The sequence below is a fragment of the Heterodontus francisci genome, chromosome 3, assembly GCF_036365525.1.
Source record: "Heterodontus francisci isolate sHetFra1 chromosome 3, sHetFra1.hap1, whole genome shotgun sequence".
Classification (NCBI taxonomy): domain Eukaryota; kingdom Metazoa; phylum Chordata; class Chondrichthyes; order Heterodontiformes; family Heterodontidae; genus Heterodontus; species Heterodontus francisci.
This window is the reverse complement of record NC_090373.1, coordinates 69,442,653-69,456,885: the sequence shown is the minus strand read 5'-3', so window position 1 is coordinate 69,456,885 and position 14,233 is coordinate 69,442,653. Positions and strand designations below refer to the sequence as shown.

The 14,233-nt window shown below is 43.3% G+C and overlaps 1 protein-coding gene across 1 annotated transcript in view; it reads right to left on the bottom strand.

Annotated features, from left to right (window-relative positions):
* Window positions 1–14,233, bottom strand: part of LOC137367075 (adhesion G protein-coupled receptor F5-like) — a 91,341-nt gene that overhangs the window by 29,928 nt on the left and 47,180 nt on the right. The window contains exons 10-14 of the mRNA XM_068028539.1: window positions 11,662–11,877; window positions 4,707–4,922; window positions 2,009–2,230; window positions 312–428; window positions 162–193 (exon numbers count right to left, since the gene is read on the bottom strand). Coding sequence (XP_067884640.1) covers window positions 162–193; window positions 312–428; window positions 2,009–2,230; window positions 4,707–4,922; window positions 11,662–11,877 — 803 coding nt within the window. The remainder of the gene's footprint in view (window positions 1–161; window positions 194–311; window positions 429–2,008; window positions 2,231–4,706; window positions 4,923–11,661; window positions 11,878–14,233) is intronic.

Below are 14,233 nucleotides of genomic sequence, written 5' to 3'. Positions count from 1 at the left end.
AAGTGGCTGGTGGCATTTTCATCTTGCGCCTGTAGCCCTTCTAACTCCAATTGTCTTGCCTCTCTGTCCTCTTTTTCCTTCTGAAACTGCATATCCTCTCTTTTCAACTGCAACTATATTTCTTCCTTTTTCAGCTGCAACTGGATTCTAGCTAGAGGTACCTTTTCAGACTCAGATTTCAGGCTTTCTTCTTCTGGTTCAGTAGTAAGTTTAAAATAGTTAGCTAGACTCTTCACTATTTCAATTTTCTTTGTTTTTTTGTTTAAAAGTGACTACCACCTCGGTAGCTAGGGTTTTTAAATCTTCAATACTTAATCTATTTAACTTATCATGGGATATGTCTCCTTGCAGTACAAACTCTTCAGCATTAAATGTGGCTATCTCTTTTGTTTCTAGCACCATAGAGGAAAAACAGAATACAAGAAAACCTGAAATAAAATAGAACAGTTCTGAAGAAGGGTCACTGATCTGAAACGTTAACTCTGCTTCTCTCTCCACAGATGCCGCCAGACCTGCCGCGTATTTCCAGCATTTCTTGTTTTTATTTCAGATTTCCAGCATCCGCAGTATTTTGCTTTTATTATACAAGAAAACCTGTTTGTTTACTTTTCCACAATTTTAGAGGTCAATTTTCCTCCCATTTCCAAATCGCTCGTTTAATCTGATGGTTCAGGTCCCAGCTTTGAGCTCTCAATTTGGCACAGCCAGATGGGTGATGACATGACTTATTCCCACTGTTCACCTCCCAACTGACCGCAGAAAGTGTTTTTGTGACTAGGGCTTTAACCCCTTGTGTTTTATTTGTCAGATAAACAGACAGTGACAGGTTTTCTTATAGGTTTAAAGCAGATGGTTAACTATTTATTGAAAAATATTCATTCCAAAATGGTCGCAACCAGACCCACGCAGGCATTCACTCATTCACTCTCAGGGTTCGTGGTAAACCTGTTGAATCTTTTAGGAAGACAGTTTCTCTTTTAAAGTTGCAGCCTGGGTGATTGTAGTCTCTTGGTGGTTAAGACTTCAGACTGGAAGTGATGGTCACTTTCAGTTCTCTGCTGCACCAAGTTGAAGTGTAGAATTCACAGCAGGGCTCCTTTCTTATTTTGGCTGGCCTTTCCATAGCCACTGACTGGGCTTCCTTTCAGTGATGTTCTTGTGATCTCTCCCCCTCTCTCTCTCTCTCTAGAGAGCTACCTTTTAATGTAAAACATCTCTAACATTAGCCTCTGTTAGGAGATGCATAGCCCTCTCCCTGTTGTGACCACACAATGGCCCAGGATGTGGATACTTCACAACTTCTTTGGTTTAGAATTCAATTCAGGAATTTCTCTTGATGGTTTCAGGGTGGGTGTAATTGACACCTCCCAGACTAGAATTTATCCTTTTGTCCTTAACAGCCAGTGAGGCAATTTGAATATACAGGCCAAGTCAGCCAACCTACAATGGCTATTTTGCAACACATTCCCTACTTTTTAAAGGAAAAGCCAATTTTTTATAACTCTTCAGTTTGGTTCTGTATTTTCATCACTGCACTTCTCTTGAGCATGACATAAGACAGACACAAAATACCTGTTCAATGCTTCTGCCATTTCCTTGTTTCCCATTATTAATGCCCTCTAAGGGGCCAAAGCTCACCTTAGTTACTCTTTTCCTTTTTAAATACATGTAGAAACTCTTAGTATCTGTTTTTATATTTCTAGATACCTTTCTTTCATACTTTAACTTCTCCCTCTTGTTTTTCAGTCATTCTTTACTGATTTCTAAAATCTGTCCAATCTTCTGATCTTCACACTATTGTACACTTTTTCTTTCAATTTGATACGATCCTTAATTTAATTAGTTAGCCATAGATGGTGCGTCCTTCCCATAGAGTCTTTTTTTTTCAATGGAATATATTCTTTCTGAGAGTAATGAAGTATCTCCTTAAGTATCTGCCACTGCTTCTCTACTGTCCTACCTTTTAATCTATTTTTCTAGTTAACTTTAGCCAACTGTGACCTCATACCCTCGTAATTGTCTTTATTTAAGTTTAAGGCACTAGTCGTAGACCCACACCTCTCATCCTCAAACTGATTGTGAAATTCTATCAGGTTATGCTCACTGTTGCCTACAGTGAAAATAGCCTGCTCCCTCTTTGGCACTAGAATGTACTGCTCCAAGAAATTGTCCTGAATACACTCTATGAACTCATCCTTCAGGTTGCCTTTGCCAATATGATTCATCCAATCTATATGAAGATTAAAATCCACCATGATTATTGCAGTACCTTGAAAACCTTGATTATTTCTTCACCTATACTCTGTTCCACAGTGTAGCTACTGTTAGAGGGCTTATATCATTCATATCTTGCACTCGTGATACACCACTACTCAAAAGAATACCGTTGCATGACGTTGATTCCCATACATGACGAGTTACCATTCTCAACCTTCATTTCAGGCGGCAAGTGGACATTAAGCATTTCCCATTTGATGGCAAATAAAGTGAGAAGTTGCTGTTCTTACACATCTGTATCTAAGGTAGCAGGAGGTATAGGGGCCTAAAAGGAGTTAACTGCATGCTCATCTGAGAAATGGAGCATTGTGGTGGGGTAATTAACCATTGTGTGAAAAATATTTTTGCACTTGATTTACAATATTTTATTATATGCTAGCAGATTTACCAGAATAGTTCCTGGGACAGGGAATTTTAGGTACTAGGTTAGGTTGGAAAGCTGGGTTTGTTCTCCTTAGAACAAAGGCAATTGAGGGGAGATTTAATAGAAGTGTAGAAAATTATGACAGGCTTAGATAAGTTAGATAAGGAAAAACACTCCCAGTAACTGATGGTACAAGTACTGGGCACACATTGAAAGTTTTGGGCAAAAGATGCAGGGGGAATATGAGGAAGCACTTTTTTTTACACAGCGGGTGGTAATAACCTGGAACTCACTGCCCACAAGGGTGGTACAAGCAGAGACTATCAATGACTTCAAGAGGAAATTGGATGGCCACCTGGGAGAAATAGCCGGGGAGTGGGACTAACTGCATAGCTCCGTGAAGAGCTGGCATAGACTCAATGGAAGAATGACCTCCTTCTGTGCCATAAATAACTCTAGGAATCAATGGGCTGAATTTTACGCTTGTCAGACGGGAGCCGTCCACAGACTGAACCTGCCCTGCCTGGCTGAGGATCCGGACCGCATTTTACGATCCCCCGGCCTTCAATTGGTCGGAGGCGGACTTCCACCTCATTGAGGCAGTCAGCGGGCCGGCAGCTCTCTATCCCAGCAGCGCCACCAGGGGCAGTGGCCACTGCTGGGACTGCAACCCAGCTGAAGATGGAAGATGTCGGGGAGCCCCGGAGAATGGGTATGTTTTTGGCACCTTGCTAGGAGCAATCGGTTGGGCCCCACTAAGGCAAGCGTAGTCGATTGGGGGCAGGGAGGGCGTATTGGGCGTTGGGGATGATTGGGGCATTGGGGGGAGCTCTCCATCGGGTACTCGGTGCCTGATCAGAAGGGCCCCACCCCCAGGCCATCAGAAAGCTGTCTACTTTTAACAGGCAGCTTTTCTCAGTCCTGGGCTGCCCACCAGTCAAGGGTAAAATCCCCATGGCGGTGGGCAGAGGCCCTTAAGTGGCTGATAATTGGCCACTTAAGGGCCTTGATTGGCCTGGGGCGGGCGGGCCTTTTCTCACTGCCGCTGTCCTGCGTTAAGTGGCGGTGGAGGTGGGAGCAGGTCAGGAAGGGCCCCCCAAGCTTCCCGCTCCATTTTACGCCCCACCCCCACCACCATCTGCTCTTTGGGGGGGTGGGGGTGTAAAATTCTGGCCTATGACTCTAATGACATTGCACATGCTGATTCAGAATGTAGGTTGTATTAGAATAAATAGAGCACTATTCCATGTAACATACAATGAACAGTTGATTTCCCTCTGATATTGGTAATGAACAAGAAATTGGCCTTGAACTCTCTTGGAGCCTGGGATGCATTCCCATTATAAATCAGCTGTGGGCGAAGAAAGTTGTGTGGCTCCTGGAAACACTGAGTCACTGCCCTGAAGACTATCGGCGTCTCATTTTACTCCCCCATTCAATGGGAAATGTGACTGGGCTCAACCCAACCTGCCAGGGGCAGCACAGTTGTACTCAGTGGTCAAGGTCCTGATCTTGGCATTGACTTCCAGGTGGGCCCCATACTATCAAAGGTCAGAGAGATAAGCTTGGATGAACTCCTCCCTATGAATGATCATGGCATGAGAACTTCTGATGTAGGATATCCTTGTTTCTGGATCCAACACCTGTACTCCCCAACCCTCCCACCTTCTGAATCTCCCACGCTAAATGGCCATGTTTGAGGTAGGTTAGAAGCTTCATCTCAACAAGCCATTTTGGAATCCCCTGCATAACTGGGTCCTGGCCTAGTTTCTTGCCAATAGAGGTTTGAAATATTGGAGTCAATAACTTTGGTTATATGAGGTAAATGGGATGCAATCATTTAATCCCCACTTTTAAAGTGAATCTTTGTCCACCATCGCAGCTATTTGGAGTCAGAAGGTTATAAACTGTGAATAGCTGAAGACTTTCATGATTAAGATGTGGCATTTTGGGATCGCAAAATATAAGATGAGAAATCAGAATATTTCAGAGGTATGCAAAATATATACATATATATAGGCTGCAAAAGAAATATTACTAAAAACATAAAATAGAGTACTTGTACCTGAGCTATATTTTGCTTCCAATGTTACAGTATAATTTTCTCCATCATCCTTGATGCAACATTTAACATAAGTAACTAATTTCCAATCTGGTTTAACCAGCGTGTATTGTGATGGATATGTTGTAATCTCCTCAGGTAGAAGATAAATCTTTGGCTGTCCACAGCCTTCATGGATAATTGATCCATTGTCAAAATCAAAATGACAGCAATAGTAACCTGCACAATGCAATGAGCAGCAAAAATACACATTCAGTAAAGCTATGGAATGAATGATATGCCTATCAAGAACTTAAAACATGATGGCCCTCCTTTGGGAATAATTTACTCTTTTCATTTTGTGACCCTCAGGTAAGCTTGATAGCAACATACAATTCTGCTGATGTTGACACTCAAATACCACATAATTATGAAACAAATAAATAAGAAAATGATAGTGTTTTGAAATTCTTAAGTAGAACAGAACAATCCTGAGAGGTGAAGAAAAACCTTGGGTCAGGAAACCTCCAATGACGATACAGTTCCTTAAGTCCAGGACAGTAAAAGAAGCACCAGAAAAGTAGGTATACTTCAGAGGGAAAGTGGAAGACACCATGAAACCCTGTCAGTGCTGTGGCGCCAAAAAGACCTACAGGTGTGAACAGTGTCCTGCAAAAAAAGCAGAATGCTTTCACTGCAAAGAAGTAGGCCAATTTGGAAAGATGTGCCAAAGTAAAACCTCTACTTTAAAAAGTTGTAAAAAGTTTTCACGTGTAGAGCTATTAATGAAGTTGAACAATCTCCTTCAGAAGCAAAATCAGAAAACTTCCTTGGTGAGATCAATGACCCTAATCATGCATTCTGGACTGCAGATATATATGTCAATGGACTTTTACCACCTTTAAACTAGACACTGGAGCAAGTGTTACAGTTTTATCAGACAACAAACTGTGATTATCAACACATTACCTGCAACCAACAGAAACTAAGTTACACGGTTCAGGAGGGATTGAACTGAAAGTCAAGGGAAAGCTACAGGCAATGCTCCAGTACATGGGAAAGCAGATATTGGAAACACTTTATGTTCTACAGAATCAATATTTTTTTCTTTTAAGTAGAAGAGCTCGTATTGACCTTAATCTTATCAGGAAAGTGGAAGAAATTAAGCAGCAAGAATCCAGGAGTCAATTCCAAAAAGACTTTCTGAAATTATTTTCTGGTCTAGGAAGACTTAAGACCAAATATAGCATTATGTTGAGAAAGGATGCTATACCTAGGAAGATACTAAACCACACGAATGAAGCAAGGTCAGCTTCAGCCAGAAGAGATGACGAGGATGGGAGTCATTTCCCCTGTCACTAAGCCGACAGAATAGTGCTCTGGAATGGTTCCAGTTCCTAAACCAAACAATACTCTTCGCATTTGTGTAGACTTAACTCAGCTTAACAAGACTGTCACATGAGAAATCCATCCGATGTCCTCAGTAAATGAAAGCTTGGCAAAGTTATCCAAAAGTATCATATTCACAAAGCTGGATGTGAATAGTGGCTTTTGGCAAGTCCCTTTGGACGAGAAGTCATAGTTATTGGCAACCTTCGTCACTCCGCTCGGAAGATTTTGTTTTAATTGCTTACAATTCGGTATAACATCTGCACCTGAAATATTCTAAAGAACTATGTCAAACATTCTACAGGGCCTTAAAGGAGTAATATGCCATATGGATGACACCTTAGTCCATGGGGAATCTGTCAAAGAACATGACCTGAGGGTTAGAGTGGTTTTGAAGCCTGACGTGAGAAGTGTGAATTCTCGAAAACATCCATTCATTTTCTAGGGCACACTGCTAGTAGCAATGACATAATGGCAGACCTGCAAAAAATGAGAGCCATTAGTAAATTCCTAATTCCTACTTCCATCCAAGATCTTCAACGATTCCTTGGAATGGTTAATCAACTAGAAAAATTTCTGCCCAATCTAGCGCAAGTTACTGAACCCTTTAGACAACTATTAAGGAAAGCTCAAGCATTGTGTTGAAATGCACATCAGGAACAGGCATTTCAAATGATCAAGGAAATGCTAATTTCACCAGATATGTTAGCACATTATAACCCCTCACTACCCACTGCAATTGCAGCAGTTGCCTCATCCAGGGGGGCAGAAGATTCCTCATCTATAGGGTTAGATTAGATTAGAGATACAGCACTGAAACAGGCCCTTCGGCCCACCGAGTCTGTGCCGAACATCAACCACCCATTTATACTAATCCTACACTAATCCCATATTCCTACCAAACATCCCCACCTGTCCCTATATTTCCCTACCACCTACCTATACTAGTGACAATTTATAATGGCCAATTTACCTATCAACCTGCAAGTCTTTTGGCTTGTGGGAGGAAACCGGAGCACCCGGAGAAAACCCACGCAGACACAGGGAGAACTTGCAAACTCCACACAGGCAGTACCCGCAATCGAACCCGGGTCCCTGGAGCTGTGAGGCTGCGGTGCTAACCACTGCGCCACTGTGCCGCCCCGTGCTGTGCTGCCCGTTAGGGGCAGCTCTTTTTCAAGAACATCCAGATAGATGTCGTAGACCAGTTTATTATGCATCTCAAGCATTGTCTGAGACTGAGACGAGATACGCTGTCATAGAGAAAGAGGTTCTCGCAGTCATGCGGGCTTGCGAAAAATTTTCAGATTATATCATTGACTCACAGTTTGTGATAGAGACAGACCACAAACCCTTAGTTTCCTTACTTGATGAAAAGGAACTCGCTTGAATGCCTCTGAAAATCCAGAGTTTCCAGTTGAGGCTAATGAGATTCATGTTTGAAAAGGTATATGTACAGGGCAAATTGCAAACAACAGCTGATGCATTGTGCAGAGCTACTGTTGACCATCCTACACAGCAGGATGTTAACTTCATTAATGAGATTGAGTCATAGGGCTGGATTTTACAATGGGTGGACGGGAGCTGGGGCGACGTAAAAGTCAATGGCAAACCCACATCCTCCCAGTCTGGGAATCTGACCTGCATTTTATGGGTCCCCAGGCTTTAACTGTTCAGAGGCAGGACTTCCACCCGCTTAAGGGAGGAAGTCCCGCCTTATTGAGCTACCGGCCAATCATCGAGCTGGCAGATAGGTCACGGCCCGGCGAGGCAAGGATGGTCGTTTGGGGGGGAGGTGGGGGCATCTTGGGTCCGGGGGTGATTGGAGAAGTGGGGGCGGCCCTGAATCGGGAACCCTGTGACCGATTGGCAGGCCTCCTCTGGAGCGCTGGAAGGCTTCCAGGTATCACTAGGCGGCCTTTCACGTTTACCGGATGTCCGCTTGCCACGGGTAAAATACCCGTGGAGGCAGGCGAAGGTCCTTAAGTGCCCATTAAGTGGCCACTTAAGGGTCTCGATTGGCCTGGGGCGGGTGGCCTGTTTCTCGCCCTCCATGACCCACGTAAAGGTGGGCAGAGGTGGGAGCGGGCCGGGAAGGCCTCCTGGAGCCTCCCGCTCCATTTTAAGCGACCCCCCCCCCACCACAATCCGGCTTGCTGGGATGACGTAAAATTCCGGCCATATCCTCAGTTCACTGCATTACAATGCCTGGCAAGTTCAGAAAAGCTCCAAGAAATTTGTAATGCTCAGATGCAAGATGAGGAATGCATCCAAATACACCAATATTGTACACAAGGTTGGCCACAGCAACAACTCAATGGAACAGTGATGAAAATCTACTTTGAATGCAAAAAGCACTTTACTATTGTGGATGATTTGCTCGTATATGATGAGAGGCGAGTGATTCTGGTCTCACTCCGGGCAGATATCTTGGAAAAAATACACCAGGGCCACATGAGTATCACAAAATACAGAGCATGGGCACAGTCATCCGTCTGGTGGCCGGGAATATCGAGAGATATTGAAGAAGTGATTTCTAATTGCCAGGTATGCATGGTGCTCAGAACAGACCAGAGGGAACACCTTATTTCAACCCAATTTCCAACCAGACCGTGGGAACATCTGGGATGAATGGATTCATGTTTCGTGGGAAATTCTTCCTGATTGTTATCGATTACTTCTCAAGATGGTAGAAATCAAACGTTTGTACACAACGACAACTAAGACTGTCATTCGACCTTTACAAGAGATCTTTGCAACACATGGCATTCCTGATGAGATTGTGTCAGATAATGGTCCTCAATTTGCAAATGGCTACTTCATGCACTTGCGGAAAAATGTGGATTTTTACATCTTACAAGTTTCCCCTAGATATCCTCAATCAAATGGTGAAAAAGGAATCAGAAGTATCAAAGCACTGTTAAAGAAGAATGAAGATTTTCAAACAGCACTGCTAAACTACAGATCTACTCCATTGTTGTGTGGATTAGCACCATCAGAACTGTTGATGGGGAGGAAACTCAAAACACAACTTCCCATCCTACCTAAAGAAATTACTTCCAGGGCTAGAAGTTCAGGATTATCAGAGAGTTCAAGACAGAGAGAAGACTTATCGGAAAAAAAACAAGTTTTGAATTATAATAGAAGATATTGTACTAGAAACCTACCAAGTTGACTGAAGGACAAAAGATATGGGTACGGGACCAAGGCAGAGAAGGAGTAACCAACCAGAGAGATGAGAATCAACAGCGATCTTATTTAGTATATACTTCAGAAGGTACCATAAGAAGAAACAGGAAGAATCCTATTTCTATTCATCAGAGACGTCAATCATATTTGGATGAACCAGATGTTGATCCTGAAATTCAGAAAGCACCAGATACTACAAACCTCAATGAAGCCAATCCAAGTCAAGAAACAAGAGTTCAGAGAAAGACTACTGATCTCCCAAGTCTGACAACAACACGATCAGGGAGAGCTGTGAAACCTCCTGACAGATTGAATCTGTGATGTCAGATGGGGTAGTATGTAAAGCAAAAATTAATGTATATAGAAAAAATATATATGGACAAACACCTGGGGCGGAGGGAGATATACATAAGAACATAAGAAATAGAAGCAGGAGTAGGCCATTTGTCCCCTCAAGCCTGCCCCACCATTCAATAAGATCATGGCTGATCTGCCCCAGAGCTCAACTCCTCTTTCGTGCCAGCTCCTTATAACCTCATGTAGTATAAGGGTTTGAAAGGGTTAATATTTGGGACAGTGTGAGTAACACTGTTATAATTTCAGAGATCATGTGTAAGAGACTTGAGAGAGAGAAGAAGCATTGTGTCAGCAGAGGATTAGACATGCTTAAGTGAAAGTGTATATAGTTCCTGAAATGTAATAAATGAGTTATTGTTTAAATTAACCAAAGCCTCAGAAAGCTACGCAAGCCTCACCAATCAAACGCCTAACAGGCTGACAGCGATATGCAACATATACCTCACCACCTCCCTCTACTACTTCAAAAACCTTGTTAAAGCCCATCTCTTTGACCAAGCTTTTGGTCATCCTTCCTAATATCTCCTTCTTTGGCTCAGCATCTTTTTTTGTCTGATTACGCTTCTCCGAAGCCCTTTGAGATGCTTCCCTGCATTAAAAGCACAATAGAAATGCAAGTTGTGTTGTTATAATGTGCTACAGTCCTTGGATAGATAAAGTTAGCAATCTAGAAAGAGTCTTGAAACAACCGTTATATCAGAAAAAGAGGGAGAAGAAAGAAAAAGCAAGAGAAAAAGGGATGGCAAAGAGGATGAAGGGCTGAAACGAAAGACAGGGAGAAGAGAATGAGAAGAGCATAAACAGTGAGGGATTGAAAATCAAGGACGAAGTGGAGACAAAGAAAAAAAGGATGGAAAAGAGAAAAAAAACAGAGCAACAATTCAGAGAGGAAAAGGGCAGAAGCTGGGCCTGGTGCTTTGGGAAGAAACTGGGAGTGCCTCTTTGCGAGATGAGGGAGAGAGTTGGAGTTTTGGGAAAAAGAGGGGAGAAGCTGAGAGCATCAGCAGCAGTTGGTGCTGGAACTGCTCTGGATGTCTATGCCTGGATTTTGGCCTGCATCTCAAAGAGGATACAGGTTTTTTATATTTCAGCTTCTTTCCAACGGGTCTCTGGCAACCCTTTTGACACAGCAGCATTTGTTGGACTTTCCAGCATGTTGGCACTGGTGGGCACCTTAGATTCATCTCTAGAGAGGTTAATGTTTTAGACTGGCATGGGAAGCATCTTTTTGGTACTTTGCCAGAAGTAGGGTTGCACCTGAAACAGTGGCCATGAATTTCCTGGGCACTGTTCTTGTGCTGTTTGCCATAACTTGGGGCGGCGCAGTGGCGCAGTGGTTAGCACCACAGCCTCACAGCTCCAGTGACCCGGGTTCAATTCTGGGTACTGCCTGTGTGGAGTTTGCAAGTTCTCCCTGTGTCTGCGTGGGTTTCCTCCGGGTGCTCCGGTTTCCTCCCACATGCCAAAGACTTGCAGGTTGATAGGTAAATTGGCCATTATAAATTGCCCCTAGTATAGGTAGGTGGTAGGGAAATATAGGGACAGGTGGGGATGTGGTAAGAATATGGAATTAGTGTAGGATTAGTATAAATGGGTGGTTGATGGTCGGCACAGACTCGGTGGGCCGAAGGGCCTGTTTCAGTGCTGTATCTCTAAAACTAAAACTAAAACTTCACCAGTAGTGCGATGGAAATTCTGTTTACTCAGTACTTCATGTTTCGATTTAAGATTTCCAGAATTTGTTTTTCTTTTTGCTTTCATCTCATTTCTATTTACTACAGAGCTTTCTGAGTATGAGATGGGTTTACTTGTAGGCTTCAGCTAAGATTCAAAAGCAACCTTAAAAGGAACATCTTGCAAAAATGACAGGAAAAACCCTATCCATTAATGCAAAATAGCATTCAGTGTCCAAAAGCTACAGAAGGTGTAACAATGCCAGTAAATTATTCATGGGATCTTGTAACCATCAGTAACCATTAATTGTACATCAGTGGTATGATTGACAATTTATACCTTGTTGTAATCTTGATGTAAATGGGCTTACCTTTCCAAATTGAAGTTGCATTTACTTCAAGTTCGGATTCAGATACAGAACCATCATTTGTATAATTATAAAGACGTTTAGAAATGACTGCTTCATCATCTTTAGGTGCCTTGATGAACCAGTGTACTTTTTCGACATTATCCTTAATGGTACATTTTATATTCATAGGTTTCTTGTAATAAAGATATAAAGGAGAGATTTCCATCTTCACAAGTCCTAAAGGAAAATTGCCATTTGTTAAAAGCACCACTTTTTAAAAGAAACATTAAAAATTACTATGCCTCAGTATCATCATAATTATACTTGTGGAGGCATTTAGGTAGAACTGTAGCAAAGTGTTTATGTTACTGGACTAGTAATCCAGAGGTCTGAATAATCAGTAATGATGACCATATAACTACCAGATGTCATAACTCACCTGTTCACTAATGTCTGTCAGGTGAGGAAATCTGTCCTCCATACCTGGTTTAGCCTAATGTGACTCCAGACCCAGAGCCCTTTGAAATGGCGTAGCAAGCCACTCAGTGGTATCAAATTGCTACAAAAATGTCTAATAATAGAACAGGATGGACCAGTCGGCATCAAACTATGCATCGGACATGACAAAAGCACATATCAGCCCAGTCGATGCTATAAAGTCCTTCTCACTAGCATCTAGGCGTTTGTGGCAAAATTGGGAGAGCTGTCCCACAGACCAGTGAAGCAATAGCCTGACATAGTAGTACTCACAGAACCATACCTTTCCACATGATAGCGAGGCTGTGCGGCATGCAGCAGTCCATGACGAATTTTGATACACACTCTGCCAAATACTGCAGGGCTCCTCCAGAGCAGCCCAGACTGTGGAAGCATTTCTAAGCACCCAAATGGTCTGTTCACTCACATTTTCTGTGGCAGCATGGATTTTGTTATGTGCATGGATTTTGTACTGGGGTATAAGCCTTGTCATCAAAGGATAGCCTTTGTTGCCCAATAGCCACCCTCTGGTTTGTCATTGTGGCTTGTGGAGATGGCACAGCAGACTGCCACAAAATGAAGGCATCATGACTGCTGCGAAGATAACAGGAATTGACCTGAATGATACATTGCATATGGTTGCACTGAAGCTGGAGGGAATGGAATCCTTTTCACTTGTGGTATATTGGAAAAGCTGACATGTGGGTTCCACAAGGTGGTGATGTGTGTGTAGACAATGGCACCCTGAACTATGGGGAAGCCTGCAATCATTGCAAAGCCATATGCTCTCTCCCCTACTTCTCCCTTGGCAAGAGAGAATGAAATGTATGCAGCTCTCAGAACAGAGAGAATCAGTGACTTCCCTTTTGCAATAACGGATAGCAAACTGGGAGATGTTGCAAATATCTCCTGCTCTAGCCTGAAAGGATCCTGATGCATAAAAGTTCATGGCCACAATCACCTTCACAGCCACTGGCACCACAGTCCTCGCCCTGCATTGAGGCTCCAGTTGAAGCTGCAGCAAGTACCAGGTTTCAGTGAGGGTGTCCTTAGTGAAGTGGAGACATTTGACACTATTCCTCATTGAGGTTCAGGTAGGAGAAATGTTTCTTGGACAACCTGGGCAGATATGGCTTCTTGCTGAGAACCCTTCTCCCCCTCCTCTATCTTTCATCCGCCTGTCTTGCTCTGTGTCGCCTCTGCTCATTCTCCCTGTCATGCTGTGGTCCAGGAGAACGCAAACTACTGCACCCATGTCTGGGAGCAAATGGTTTGTGCCTAATCCTTGAAGTCAAGACCAAGTACTTCAGCCTCTGTATAGACTTCAGCAACTTTAAAGGACTCTAGAAACCACTGCAGGGTTGCTCAACATATAGCCCACGGGCCTGATCGGGCCCACCAAAGGTTTCCAACTGGCCCACGGATGTGTTTCAGGGATGAGAAATTTCCCATTGTCTTCTTCTTTCAGACTGATTAAAAAATAAAAAAAAACACTGTCAGTTTCACAGCTGACATTAGGAGCAGTGGTTTCCCAACTTCAGACAGATTCTGTGTTTTCCGGCAGGCTTTAAAAAAAAGGAAAACCCCAAATCTGTCCGAAGTTCAGAAACTGTTGTCCCTGATGTCAGCACCTGACAGCTATGAAACTGGAAGGGTGATTTTTAAAAAATCTGACCAACCACAAAACTGTTGTGCTGAGTGCTCCCATTCCCTGCAACTGTCAGGGAGAGAGTGTGAGAGAAAGGGAGGGACAAAGAGAGAGGAGGAGACAGATAGATAAAGAGAGAGAATGAGAGATAGGGGGAAAGAGAAAGGAGCAGAGAGAGGTGAAGGAGAGGGAGAAGGGATCAGAGACAGGGGGAGAGAGGGAGCACAGGCAGAAGGAGAGAAGGGGAACAGGAAGAGATGGGACAGGAAGAGAGGGGGACAGACAGAGAAAGGGGGGTAGAGAGAGAGAAAGTTAGGAAACAAGAGGAAAAGTGGGGGGGGGAGAGGTAGGAGGGGAAAGAGAGAGTGAAGATGACACAGAGAAGGGGGAACAACACAGAGAGGGGAGAACACAGGGTGAGAGAGGGACAGAGACAGAGACAGAGAGAAAGAGGGCAAGAAAGTGATC